Raw genomic sequence first — 14,181 nt, forward strand, 5'->3', positions numbered from 1 at the left:
AGTGCTTAGCATAGGGCTTGACATATAAGAACTTAATAAATGCTTGTTCAATGGACTGATGAAAGCCCAGAGGCCCAGAAAAGAGAAATGACTTGCCCAAGGTCACGCAGTGGGAAATAGCAGAGCCAGGATGCAAAATCAGGCCTCACTATAAATCCAGAGCTCCTTCTACTACCCCACGATGCCCATAGAAGGATTTTCAAAAATGTAGCACAGTAAGCTTTTTACCTTTAGGATGGGACATGTCTATAACTTGGAGAAGGAGAAATGCCTTAAAAGTTTAAAAAAAAAATCTGAGGATTGAAGTGATGGTGGCTAAAGGAAGAAAAAAAGCCCTCTAGCTCTTTGAGACTGTGTCTTATATTAATATATTAAACAACATGTGTTTATTCAACTCCTACTACCTGCCAGCCACTGTTGGAGGCCCTGGGGATCCAAGAACAAATAATGAACCAATCTCTACTCACAAGGAACTTAAATTTTAGTATAGGAGACAATAAGCACTTATATAAATATTTGTGCTTATATAAGCATATACATATATGTAAATGAATTTAGGTATATAAAGATAATCAAATAAAAATCATTATTAATAGCTAACATTTATACAAGTATTTCAGTTTTGCAAAATACTTTATATTTATCTCACATGATAATATGAGATGATAAATGTAACCCTCTGAGCTATTACCCCCATTTTACAGATGAGAAAACTGGATCTGGTAGAGGTCACACAGTAAGGAAGTGATTGAGACAGCATCTGAATTCAGTTGAATTCTAGATTGAAAGGCCGCTAGCAGTATGAACCTCTAGGGTTGGGCTCCATGGAGCCATATATGTCTACCAGGCATTGTCATGTGTTTTCTCAAATCAATAGATCCTAGTAGTACAAATGTTATCATGTGAAAGGCTCTGAATTTTATTTTTTCACAGGAGCCCTCATTCTTGAAGAGGTTAGGATCCTCTCCCTTCTAGCCTCTGGCATAGTTATGGGCACATTGTGGACACCAATAAATACTGACAGATAGATGTGAACAAACTCTCTGCATATGGCCTCCTTTGTGGTGCTGGGCAGTGACATTAGTGACCATTGCCTGATGGCTGTGCTGGCTGAGGAAGGCTCATGGGAGTGGCAGAGTCATGTGCCTCAGGGAATCTCCAAAGGGGAAAATATTCTCAGAAAAGTCAGAAGGAAATGAAGCCTTAAATTACTTTCTTGCCTAAGGGCCTCCTCCTGGCAAGGGGGCAGAGTCTGGGTAGGACAGTCTAAAAGCTATTGCACAAATCTGAAATCTGAAAAAATGAGAAGGGCAGCGTATCTCACAATTCCTCCTTCTCCTTGCCTGCCCCATTGCCATTCTGAGAAACCTCCACCTGGAGCCTTTCTCTCCGGATTGGTGACTCCCTCCCCAGGTCCACCATTTTAGGGAGGACCTTAGCCATGCTTTGCCTCACTCATGAGACTCTAACCAGGGGTGGGGAACCTGCAGCCTTGAGGCCACATGTGACCTTCTAGGTCCTTGGGTGTGGCCTTTTGACTGAGTCCAAGTTTTACAGAACAAATCCTTTTATTAAGGGGATTTGTTCTGTGAAGTTTGGACTCAAGTCAAAGGGCTGCACTTGAAGACCTAGAGGACCTCGAGGCTGCAGGTTCCCCACCTTTGGTCTAAGATATACTCCTCCTCCAATTCTGCCACACTGCCTCCAATGTGGACACTTCTTCCTCTTTGATGTTTTCTAGCTTCCCTCTATACGCTGCCTTCCTTTATTAGAATAGAAGCTCCTTGAGGTACTCTCTCACTTTTAGCCAATCAGCAAGTATTTATTAAGTGTTTACTGTGTGCTATGTGTAGAGGATACTAATACAAGCTAAAAGACAGTCCCTGCTCTCAAGAAAGTCATCTACTATGGAGGTAAAAGGAAACTGAAAAGAAGGCAGGGAGCGGGGCAGTGCCCATTCACTGGGATGGTTGTAAAGTTCAAAGAATCAGACGCAAAGCCAGGACAGTAATGAAGAATCAGAGGAACAAATCTGCGTTCATATTCCCAGTGCTTACTACAGAGCTTAGCAAACAGTAAGTGATTAATAAATGCTTACTCTAGATGTCTGTCTATATCCTAGGATTGGACCCAGCCCATAGCTTGTGGCTCAGCACCCCATTTCCTCCACAAAATTCCCAATTGTAACGTCCTGGGCCTAGAGCACCTTTGGCCACATTTGCAGCTTTGTGTTGGAGCTTTGACTTTGAATTCAAGCACTAGAGAACAGTTGCAATCATGATATTGCCTATTGCCTTTGGTCCTTTTCTGGGTCTTACCACTGCTCCACAGTTCTCTCTTTAAATATAAAAGTCTTATCCCCACTAAAGTTTAAGCTCCTTCTGGGCATAGACTAGGTCTTATATTTCTTTGTGTCTTTCAACAGTGCCTCGCACACAGTAGGACTCAATAGATATCTTCCAATTGAGAGAATTTGGGAACAATGAGCAGACACTATATGAAAGAGTATAAGTCCACATTTACCAAGTCCTGTTGAGGTATCATACTGGATCAAAGGCGTCTTAACACTTCCTTCATCAGTAGTGCAAGTCACCTGAAACAAAAAAGCTGAAGAAAAGGGAGAACAAGAGAAAGCATCAGGACTCTTTGGTGACATTGCATTTACTCTGGAAAGAGCAATTTTACAAGGAAGTATGAAAAAGCTTGGACACTGGGCATGACTTTGGGCATGACTCTAAAGCCCTTCCTTGTGTTTGAGAAGATTCTACTGTTTCCCAGGACAAGATTTTACAGAAATTAAGTCATACCTATGGTCATCTTATTTTTTTCTCTAAGTAATCAGTTAAATGAGGCTACAGGTACAGCAAGGTCAGGAGACAAGCAGTGACTACAGCAGAGATCACATTTTTTATTTCATTGGTACAGTTACCTTCTGGGGAAGGGAGATTGGCAACCTCTCTGCAACTTAGAGTCTTAAGACTTAGCTGTCAAAGGCAGGGCTCAAACCCAGATCTTTTCTTTTCTGAAGTCAGATCTCTATCACCTACACTATGATGTTCTCTTCTGTTCTCTATAGAGTTATAAAAATAGAGCTGCTTAAAATTTGCACGTGCAGATTTCATTACATAACAGAGAATATTAAAACAGACTACAATGGTGGATAGATCATAGGAATTGCAGTCAAGAGGACTTGAGTTCAAATCCTCCTTCTGATACTTACTAGCCATTTGACCCTAGACAAGTCACTTAACTTCTATTGGCCTCAGTTTCCTCATCTTTAATATGTGAAATAATATCCCCTAGGTCACAAGATGGTGAGGATCAAAGGGGATGTGATACGTAAAATGCTTTGGAAAAATTTAAGTGCTGTATGAATGCTAGTGATTATCATTGTCACCATCATCATCATCATCGTCATTTTTAGAACTTGAAATTTCCTTAGAAATCATCAGTTCATCAACGTGAGATCTATCTTTAAATATATGAAGGGTTCTCATGTGGAGGAGGGATTAGGCTTATTTTACTTGGCCCCACAGGGCCAAAGCAGAAGGAAAGGAGCAAACAAGCATTTATTAAGCACCTACAATATACAAAGCACTGTGCTAAGCACTTTACAAATACTATCTCATTTTATCCTCACAACTCTGGGCTGTAGACACTATTATTATTCCTATTTTCTATTTGAGGAAACTGAGGCAAACAGACTGAGGGAAACAAAATGACTTGCCCAGGATCACAGGCCAGGTGGACTGAGAAGCTCATAAAGCCTAAGAAGGAAGCTCTATAAAAACTGAGAAAGAGGAAGTGAAAACTAACTTCTATCCGCTGTCCTGGGTATGTAGAGGCTGGTATCCAAGCCACTGTAGAGCCGCTGGCCTCCATCTGTCAACACGTACTCCTTCAGTTTGCCATTCAGCAGGAAAGTGCCGCTCCAGTTGATGTACACCACAGATAAATTACTGGCCACGGAAAATGGTGCTCTGTACTGAGGGGCTGCCAGGAGAAAGTGACATTTTGAAATACCAGACCCCCCCCCACTGCAAGGTTCTTGGAAGCAGGCAAGTGACTGACACTGTCAAGAAGAGTGCCCTCAGGTAGATCAGGGTAAAGAATGGGCTTCAGGGTGAAGAGAAGCCCAGAGGGAACATGGAGAAAGTGCTTTCTAAGCAACTTTGCACCTGCTCCCAAAATCGATGCAGAGTGGTGTTTTATGAAATAAAACCATTAACATACAATGGTTCTGCTCAGCAACATAACCCTGGGAGCTCATATGTTGTTGCATTTTCCTTCTTTTAACAGGTAAAGTATCCTTAACACTATTAACTACAGTAGATAGCTATTTTTCATATCAGATCAATATTTATTGCAATGAAGCCCCAAGGACTAGATGAAGTTAATATATTTTTTTCCCTCCAAACCAAACTGCTTAGAACAGTGAATTATGTCCTTTTGGTACCCATTCATTTTTAAAGCTTTTTCTTGAACCATTAGTTTGTTTTCAAAGATAGTTAAAAAGCCTTGCAAACAGCAATTCCAGTATCATAACTCATTGCCCTGACTAATCAATCAATAGCATAGTACATTAGTATATAATCAAGCTCAGGTCTCCTAAATAGTACATCAGAGATAGGGGAGACTCTGTGAATTTTACACACATATGGGCTTGCCTTTGTGTAGCATCATATGAAAACAGAAAAGTGTCTAGAAACTTTGGTCTGGCTTTTAATTAGTGTCTCCAAACAATTCAAGGGGGAGTGCTGTAGATATCAAGGAACCTGGAGAGATTCCAACTGGTCATCTTGTTCCAAAGGGAGAACCAGTCTATTGGGAATCCCAAAGAACCATCTTTAGATGGAACTGGTTTTTAGGGAATGAAATACAATTTTTTTCTTTTTTTCCCTTTCCTTCCCTTCCTTTCTTCTTTCCTTCCTCTTTATCCATTCATTTTCTCAAAAATTGGCTCATCTATTGCTTTCATTGAAAAATGCAATGGAATAAAGGATCTACTGTGCAACTGTTACTAGTAACCTGTGAATAAAGAATGACCTGTTTCTCTGCTTCCGATAATAGATCATGTTTATATAGCATTTTGTGCTTAAAAAGTACAGGGTGCCCCTAAAGTCTGGACACACAGGCAAAAATGCACATTTTCAAGAAATGAAATGAATGAAATTTTCAACAACATTTTATTTAATTGGAATATTAACAAATAACATTTTCAATATGATTTTCATCATTTGTGATGCAAAGGTTGATGCACTTTGCAAGATTCATGTGAACTTGATGCAATAACTCCACATTGCTGTCAATTTTAGCACATTCACTCTTTGTGCGTTCAATCAAGCATGTTGCATTTGTGATTTTCATTGAGTACAGCTTCTCCTTTAGCATACCCCAGAAAAAGAAGTCAAGGGGGCTAAGGTCTGGTAATATTCCAAATATTTCAAAATATGCATTTTCCTATGTGTTCTGACTTTAGGGACACCCTGTATTTTAAAAACCATATCCCATTTGATCCTTGCAGTAATCCTGTGACCTTCTCTACCATGCCCCAGAAACCTTTTCATCCTGGAAACTCACTCTAGCCCTGCAATTTGTACATTGGAAGTACCCTCATCTCTTTGCAGCTTCTCCCTCTGATTTGGATAGCTCCTCCCAGAACCTCCATTTGAGGAGGCCGCCTAAGAGGGGCATTTCTCATTTCTTTTCAGACTACACTGTGGACTTTCTCATGAAACCTTGCCTTACTTCCCCAGAAACAATTGTTGTCTCCCCCCCAAAAAATTGTGTTGTATTTTTCCTATGAATGCGTTACACATACTGATAGAATATAAGCTTCTTGGTGGCAGTGACCATTTAATTTTTATCTTTAAATCCCTGTATACAGCACAGTGCCTGGCATATTGTTGTTCAGTCATCCAGTAGCATCTGATCCTTCATGACCCTGTGGACCATAGCACGCCAATGGGGTTTTCTTGGCAAAGATATTGAAGTGGTTTACCATTCCTTCTGCAGTGGATTAAGGCAAACAGAGGTTAAGTGATTTGCCAGGGGGTCACACAGCTAGTAACTGTCTGAGGCCATATTTGAACTCCAGTATATAGGCCTGGTGCTCTATCCATTGTGCCATCCAGCTGTCTTGTCCGGTATACAGTACACACTTAATGTTTGTTGTTGTTGATTTGGGATTATTCATAGTAAAGTTAGGATCTTTCAAGCTATCATTGCTGGGGTGAGTCACAGAAGAAGCTGATTATGTTGATGTATACCTCATTTTGTGACTGTGTGTGTGTGTGTGTGTGTGTGTGTGTGTGTGAGAGAGAGAGAGAGAGAGAGAGAGAGAGGGAGAGAGAGAGAGAGAGAGAGAGAGAGAGAGAGAGAGAGAGAGAGAGAGAGAGAGAGAGAGAGAGAATGCTAACTCTTAAGTCAGTGTAAATTTACTCGGTTTGGTGTTATCTAGTCTACTTCCCTATACCCCTAATATGTGGGTTCTTAACCTAGGGTCCAAAGGGGTCCATAACATAATGAACTCAAGAACCCCCTGCTCTAATGTGATTAATTTAGAGTTGATTGAAATAAGGAATGGGATAAGAAATCCTTTATTATAGCATTTGTATATAATGTAATATAATATAATGTAATCAGTCAGGTGGTTAAGGAACATAAATAAATTTTTTAAAAAGAAATACAAACTCCCAATCACCATCTGGATTTTCAGAATGAGAGAATGTAATTAAAACAACTCTGAAATTGTTTTACACCCAACAAGCTAGCAAAGATGCTAAAAGATAAGAATACTCATTACCGCAAGTTCTATACAAAGACAGGTATACTTATTCGATGCCCACTAGAACTGTGAATTGGTCGAAATGTTCTGGAAATAATTTGGAATTATTCAAGAAACATTACAATGCTGTTCATATCCTTTGACCCAACAGGGTTACTGAGAGTTAGAAGCGACCCATGTCCATGGAAGTATTATTTATGACAACAAAAATGGATCAGCTACATGCCCAGTGGCTGGGGAATGGCTGAACAAATTATAAAATTTGAATATGGTGGAATATCAGTGCACTGTAAAGAATGACAGATATCAAGAATGAGGGAAATGTGGAGAAATGATATAAAGTGAAAAAAGCAGAACCACAGGCAAGATACTAAATCACTGCAACATACATGATTGTACATAAGATAGAGTTGATATCAAGAGGTGACAAAGCTGTGGTCAAACATATTAGTCACGTTAATAACCAAAGGACCAAAGGTAAAGGATGAACCCTGACTTCCCATTAATAAAAGATAGTTTAACTTTTCTTTGGGGGAAGGTACTTTGTAAAAGAATCCGTTTGGATATTGGGAAGTGTTCCTTGCAAAAGACATAATGTATCAATGACTTTTTTAAAAAGAAAAAAATATTATTAATCAAAATGATCATTTAGGTCTATGGATGCAATCGTTAGATCACTGAGGTACATTCTTGTCTCCTCACCTTACTTGCAGAGGAAGAGATCCAAAAGTGGAAACAGAATGGGGAGAAGGAAAAACTCAAATCTACGTACTCTGCTTCTCACTATATAGAAAGTAAAATATATTTGAGATTGCCATGTCAAAGAAAGAGAACGGGATTGACCATAAGGAGCTTTGGATCTCACTCCTATTCTCACTGCTTCCTAGTTGCATGACCTTAGGCAAGTTACTGAAGCATTTTGGACCTCGGTTTTCTCATTTTCAAACTAAGGAAGTTGAATTAATCTTCCTTTAATGTCATTCCCAGATCTAAAAGTCTGTGATTTTGTTATTTTATGAAAAATTCTTCTGTGATTTGAAGTTGACGATACCTGAAAGGGCCACGAAGAGTCGAGCGATAGTGATGTACAGGTCATAACCTCACAAATACAGAATTATGGAGAAATGGTATAAAGGATGATGCCGTCAGAGAAATGTCTGACAGGAAACACAAAGATATCATCATGTAATGACATCAAAAGACAATTGATGGAAAGACTGTGTTCCACCGGTATTCATGCAACATTGAAAGAGAACATGACAATAGTACTTATTGGGTAGATCCCTTATTGTGCATTTATGTGGGGATGTGGATGAGAGGATGGTCAGGCATAGATGGGCTGCAATCTGTGGAGGGAACACCCCAACTGAGAAGAACGCAGACTCTTTGGAATATTTAAATAGAGGATGAAACTGAATAAAAGGTCTGATGGGGAATGGCGAGGGAGGACTTAAAAAGTATAGAGATTAACCAGGGATGGTCACACCTGTTACAGCTCAGACTTCTGGCTAATTTCTATAGAAAGGACAACTAACAAATTAACTAAATGGGCACTTTAATAATTTGATTGTGATGCATGATCCACTTTAATTTGAAGGAAGATCCAATGTTTGGTTTTTCAATATCATAGGATGTCTCTAATTTTTCAAGAAATGTAGAATTCTCTCAGAATTCCTAAACAAAATTAAATTTAATCACTTCAATTTTTAAAAGTTACTTCCTTACACTATTTTTTGGGGGGTGGGAGGAAGTAGATAGGTAATAAAATCAAAGCACAGTGTGTTGCCACCAGCAAAATCTTAGGAATCAGTGTTTTTGGCATTATGGGTGTCAGTGCTGAAAGTGTTGACTGCACCTGGACCTCACTGTTAATTTAAGATGCTGTGTAACAGCAATGTTTCTGGAAAGTCAAACATAATATTAATTATTTATGCATGGGTAATGTGATGTTAATGATAGCTGAGTCTTATTTAAAACAAATGATTAGCCATGGTAATGATAATAATAATAACAATAACAGAGTTTACATAATGCTTTGTAGAAACCATAACTTACAGAAACTCTAAGACTTAAAGATCCCTGGCACTGCCATTTGACCTGCTTACATAACCTAAGACCCACTGGGCCCTGCTATCTGCCCCTCCTTCAACTCTTAGGACTTCTGGACTTTCCCATCCTCTCTGCAGCTAAACCTTCTCTTATGTGTTGTCACCCCCAATTAGATTGTGAGCTTTTTGAGAGTGAAAGCTATCTAGCCTTTTTAGTGAATGCTTAATAAATGCTATTCATTCATTCATTCATTCACTTCCTACTCACCTTCTTTTTCAGTGGTGAAGCTGATCCATTCTGAAGCAGTGCTGCCCACCAAGTTGTATGCCACCACCCTCAGCTTGTAGCTGGTATAGGGCTGTAGATCCCCAATGCTGGCACTCTGACTTTGTCCTGTGTACTTGATTTCTGTTGGCCCAGGAGTACAGGGCACTTCTGTAGGCAGGGGACATGGAATATAGAGCTCCAGCTCATAACTAGAATGAAGAACGAACATAACATTGAGAAATCTCTTGTGATGAACCCAACTTTAAATCCCCTAAAACATAACATTTTTATTTAAAAATATTTCATTCTTATTAAAGCACAAGTTCTTTGAGAAATCATTTCTGAGGAACTTGCCTATAAAACCGGTTTATCCTAAGCAATGAAAGCTGGAGGTTTTCAAGGGGATAAGAGAAAACACTGTCTTTCAAAAACCTCCAGTAGAGGGAAAGACCAACTGGGGATTTGAATTCAGATCCAGTGTTCTATCCATGTTGCCATGATGTCTCAAGGAAAAGACTACAGCTCTGGGAATTCCCAGACTGAATTCCATCCAAATATGAACCAGGAATGACCTTGCTTTGTTTCTAAGATCCAGTAAGATTGAATTGGTTCAAAGTGGTATGGACATAGAATTAAGTCCTCTCCTCATTTCCCCTTCCCTTCCCTTCCTTCTCTGTTCCTATTCCCTTCCTCTTCGTTCCCCTTTCCCATTATCTTTTGTTTTCCCCAGGAGAGGGTTGAACAGAAAATCCAAAATATTAAAAAACATTTTCAAAATACTAAATATTTCCCTTTTGATTGGAAAAGGATGATCACAGTGCACTCCTTGGTATCATGGATGTGTTTATTTCTAAATCTTTTTTAAGCTTTGTTATTTTGGGGGGGGGGGGGCACCAAGAGAAGAATAAGGAGGACTGAAAAGGAAATGAACTATCTCATACCAGTCAGCTGATACAAGATACTTTCAAGTGCACTGCTTTTTGAGAAAAATCATATGAACAGTGTTTGATAACAAGTTGACCTAAAATCTCAGAGGAACAGAGGCTGTGGAGGTGGCCTGAGAAATAATTTTCAGAGAAGTATGGTGGATTAGAAAGAAACATGTTAATTAAGATTTATGGATTATTTAAAGACTTAGATTAAATTGATAAAATTTTAGAATCAGTGAGAAAGGTAAATAACTATCTAAATGTCTTCTTTAAAGGAATGATATGTAGAGAATAATTTTTAAACATATCATTTAGTAATAATGTGGTCAGTCATTTTAATAAAGAATATGTTTTATAAATTAGATTTATATGAAATGATACAAAATGAAGTAAATAGAACTAGGAAAATGATGCACATAATGACTGCAACAATGTAAAGAACAACTACAGCAAATTAATTGAAAGTGAAAAATGTGAAATTATAATAACCTCACTTGGACCTAAAGAAGAGAAACGATGAGACATCTCTGCCTGCTCCTTTGTAGAAGTGGGCGGTTCCATGGGAGTGGAATACTGAATATAAATCAGACTTTTTGATATGATGATGAACTTTTGAGAATGTTTTTATCCCTCTTTTTTCCTTTATTATAAAGAATAACCCTTTGGGAAGCATGAAAAAGCAGGGAATATAAATGGGAAATATGGTTGATTTAAAAACAAAAGATATCAATAAACTTTAATTTAAAAAATATGAGTAGGAAATTATGATGATTTATATTTTAGTTCATTATACTTCTATCACTGAACACCAATCCCACCAAGTATTATAATAATCATAAGAGATAATAAATATATGGACTTCACAAATCTTCAAGCTCTATAAAAATGTAACCTAAATTTATCCCTCAATACTTCAATGGGTTTTTGATCTGATCAGTCTCTATTTTCTTGCCAGTGGTCATTCTGTGCAAATCTTATCCATATTTAGGTCTTGCCTCAACCACAAACAGAAGAAAGATGGAAAAGATCTGCAAATATTTTTGTAACAAACTATCTTTACTACCAAAAAAGTGAAATCACACACTTGAATTCTAAAATCACAAAGCTAAATGTGATTGGGGACAGGTAATAGAAATGACACAAAAAATAACAGAGATGATAAATACAGTTGTATTAGATTAATTGTACATTAAGGAGATTCATGCTAGAGGTGGCAAGATTATGAGTGCATTGAGGAATTGAATCACAATCACCATCAATCTGAAGACGGAGAAGATACCAGTCTGTGGTATACTGATAAAAGGTGGCCGAGAGAATATCAAAAATGAGTGTCCTATATTCTACTTTTCCGTATATAATGATATTTTTATGAGAATTATACACATATAAACATTGAAGACATAATCAATGAGAATAGGCAGACTTCTGTAAATGCTATTTCACAACAGACCACATCTTCCCCATTGCAAAATTAACTGAAAGATGTAGTTGAAAAAATTCCCATTGCACTGATTGTTGGTGAACTATAAAAAAGCAGCAGAAGCAGCAGAACACCACTTTAAAGTCTCTTTTCCAACAAAGGATCTCTCATGAATACATAAAAATTAAATAATGTTTCTTAGAAGACACTAGAAAAGAGATAACCTTGTTAGAAGATGCTCTGATCATTACTATGAAGCAGACAATACAATAGAGGAATGTATGATTATCAAAAGCATTTGCCACCATGATGGAAGAGATCCAGGGCAGAGTCCAAGTTGAAGATGTATTATTCCCTATAAATGGTGAGGTTCTACAGATTCTCCTGCTTATTGATAATTATGCTGTCATAGAGCACTAGACCTAGAGCAAAAAAAGACCTGAGTTCAAATGTGACCTCAGATACTAGATATGTGACCCTGAAAAAGCTACTTAAATTCTGCCTCAGTTTCCTCAACTGTTAAATGGGGATCATAATAACACCTATCTTTCAGTATTGTTGTGATAATTAAATGAAATAATATTTGCGAAACACTTAGTACAATGCCTGGCATGTAGTAGGCATGATATAAACACTTATTTCCTTTCTTCCTCCTCTGGAATGTTAAGATTCATAATTAACCAAAAGAATTGGGCCTAACTATTAATACAGAGAAAAACTAAGAGGATGAAAGATGCCTATTGTTGAGACTACGATATACAATTAGATGGATGACATATAGTTGGGGCCAGAATTAAATAGGAGGAAGAGAGGCCTAGACTGTCTAATGGAAATTGAAAAGATCCTGTACTTCTCTATGAAGCAAAGATTCATTTTTTAATATCAAAATTCTACTGCTGTTATTGTTTGGCTAAGTGTCAGGACAATATGTGAAGAATTAAAATGGAGTGCACTCAGAGGGAAATGGAGAAGCATATGATGAGTGTGAACATTTCCACACTAGGATGAAGAGCTGGAGTGAAAGATGTCATCAAATAAATGTATTTTCAAATAAGATGATAAGCATAATATATGACTAGAGCAATGGGTAACCAATGGAAGGCCTCTTGACAGTCTCTTGATGTTACAAGAATGTGTAAAAGGCCTTTATCATATTGAGTGGACACTCTGGGATGAACTTGTCAGAGGAAAAGCACAAGTTATTCTGGTTGAACAGGCATATGGTTGTAATATCCATTTCTGGAAGAGACTACCACATCAATGAAGTCACAGATCTATTTGAAAATTTGAGAATATAATTATCATCATTGTAGGTTTTTGTCTTTTTGTGTGGTGAAAAAAATCTCTTCAATATTGAATCTACTGAGAGACAATGGTAACTTTGACTGTAAAAGGAAGAAGAAGCATCACTGGCGAAGGATCCAGCAGGGAGATTTCACTTCTACAATAATTAACTTAAGAAAAAAGCCATCTTCTTTTCAGAGACAATCTTTACTTCCCTATAAATCTGTATGTAGGAGAGAGTATTGTTTCCTTCTGTTTTTTTTTCCTTCAAAAGGGTTTGTTGTTCAAGCCTGTGGTCTATTCATAGAGGGGAATATGGCTTAATGAATTGTAAAATAAGGGAATTGGGCCAGATAATTTCCAAGGTCTCTTCAAAGTTGAGATTTTATCATCCTATGAACTAATGAACCGGTGACTTTGATGAGTAATTAACCAGTCTCTGCTTGAAGGTCTCCAATGTGGGGAACTCACCAACTCCATAGGCAAACAATTCTTTTTCTAGATAAATCTAATTAATTGTTAGGGACTTTTTTTTCAAGATATGAAGGCTAAATTGGCCTTTTTGGAATTTCCACCCCTTGCTCTTAGTTCTGTCCTCTAGGACCAAACAGATCTTCTAATCCCTTTCACAGATGACAGCTCTTCAAAAATTTGAAGACAGCCATCATGTCTCCCTTGAGCCTCCTTTTCTGCAGGCTAAAAATCTGAAGCCTTGCTCTTTTATCTGAAGCCTTTCTTTATTTCTCTTGTTCACAATCTCTGTCTTCTGAAATTGCCTTGTAATATTTTTTAACTGTGTACATGGTAGGTGAGCACTAACTTTGGAATTTAGATATTTATTACACTGTTGGCCTTCAGTGCTAATTTATGGCACCATCAATGAAAATTCAATATTGGGGTGCCATTTTCCTATGTAGAAAAATGGACTGAAAATTCCTGCCACTTACCTACCTAATTTTAATGTTGTGAAGTTACAGTAGTTTTGGTGCCCATCTGTTCAAAGGCTGACATCAGATTTTTCTCTTCAGTAAGTGCAAAAAGTCAGAGGGTTTTCATTTACTTCATGACAATATGATACCAATTAACCAATGGTGGATACAAAGAAATATAAAGGTTAATTCTAGATTGCTTTGACCGAACTAAGCACTTCTGTCAAAGATCTAGTTTTCCTCTACTCTTCAGACTGGATCAGCATATATCTGATTTAACTTTCAAAAGTTCTTTAGTTTCCAACCTTTGACTATTGGAGAAATGATATCAGAGGTAAGTGACATATTCTCTGGGTGCATAAATTAGAATTTTTCATAGATATTAGTCACCTATACTACATCACTCATCTTCATCAGGATGCCTCAATAGATAATGCAAAATAAAATTGGGACATCTGTGTTCATGTATTTGAAATAAAGTATTTTGAAGACATTTAAATTCTTCCTAGTTATTGT

At 37.7% G+C, this 14,181-nt stretch overlaps 1 protein-coding gene across 1 annotated transcript in view; it reads right to left on the bottom strand.

The window, feature by feature from the left end:
- The window catches only part of USH2A (usherin), a 991,863-nt gene that overhangs the window by 16,736 nt on the left and 960,946 nt on the right, over positions 1-14,181 (bottom strand). The window contains exons 66-68 of the mRNA XM_036755334.1: positions 9,104-9,312; positions 3,817-3,993; positions 2,524-2,607 (exon numbers count right to left, since the gene is read on the bottom strand). Coding sequence (XP_036611229.1) covers positions 2,524-2,607; positions 3,817-3,993; positions 9,104-9,312 — 470 coding nt within the window. The remainder of the gene's footprint in view (positions 1-2,523; positions 2,608-3,816; positions 3,994-9,103; positions 9,313-14,181) is intronic.

Source organism: Trichosurus vulpecula, chromosome 4, assembly GCF_011100635.1.
Source record: "Trichosurus vulpecula isolate mTriVul1 chromosome 4, mTriVul1.pri, whole genome shotgun sequence".
Taxonomy (NCBI): Eukaryota; Metazoa; Chordata; class Mammalia; order Diprotodontia; family Phalangeridae; genus Trichosurus; species Trichosurus vulpecula.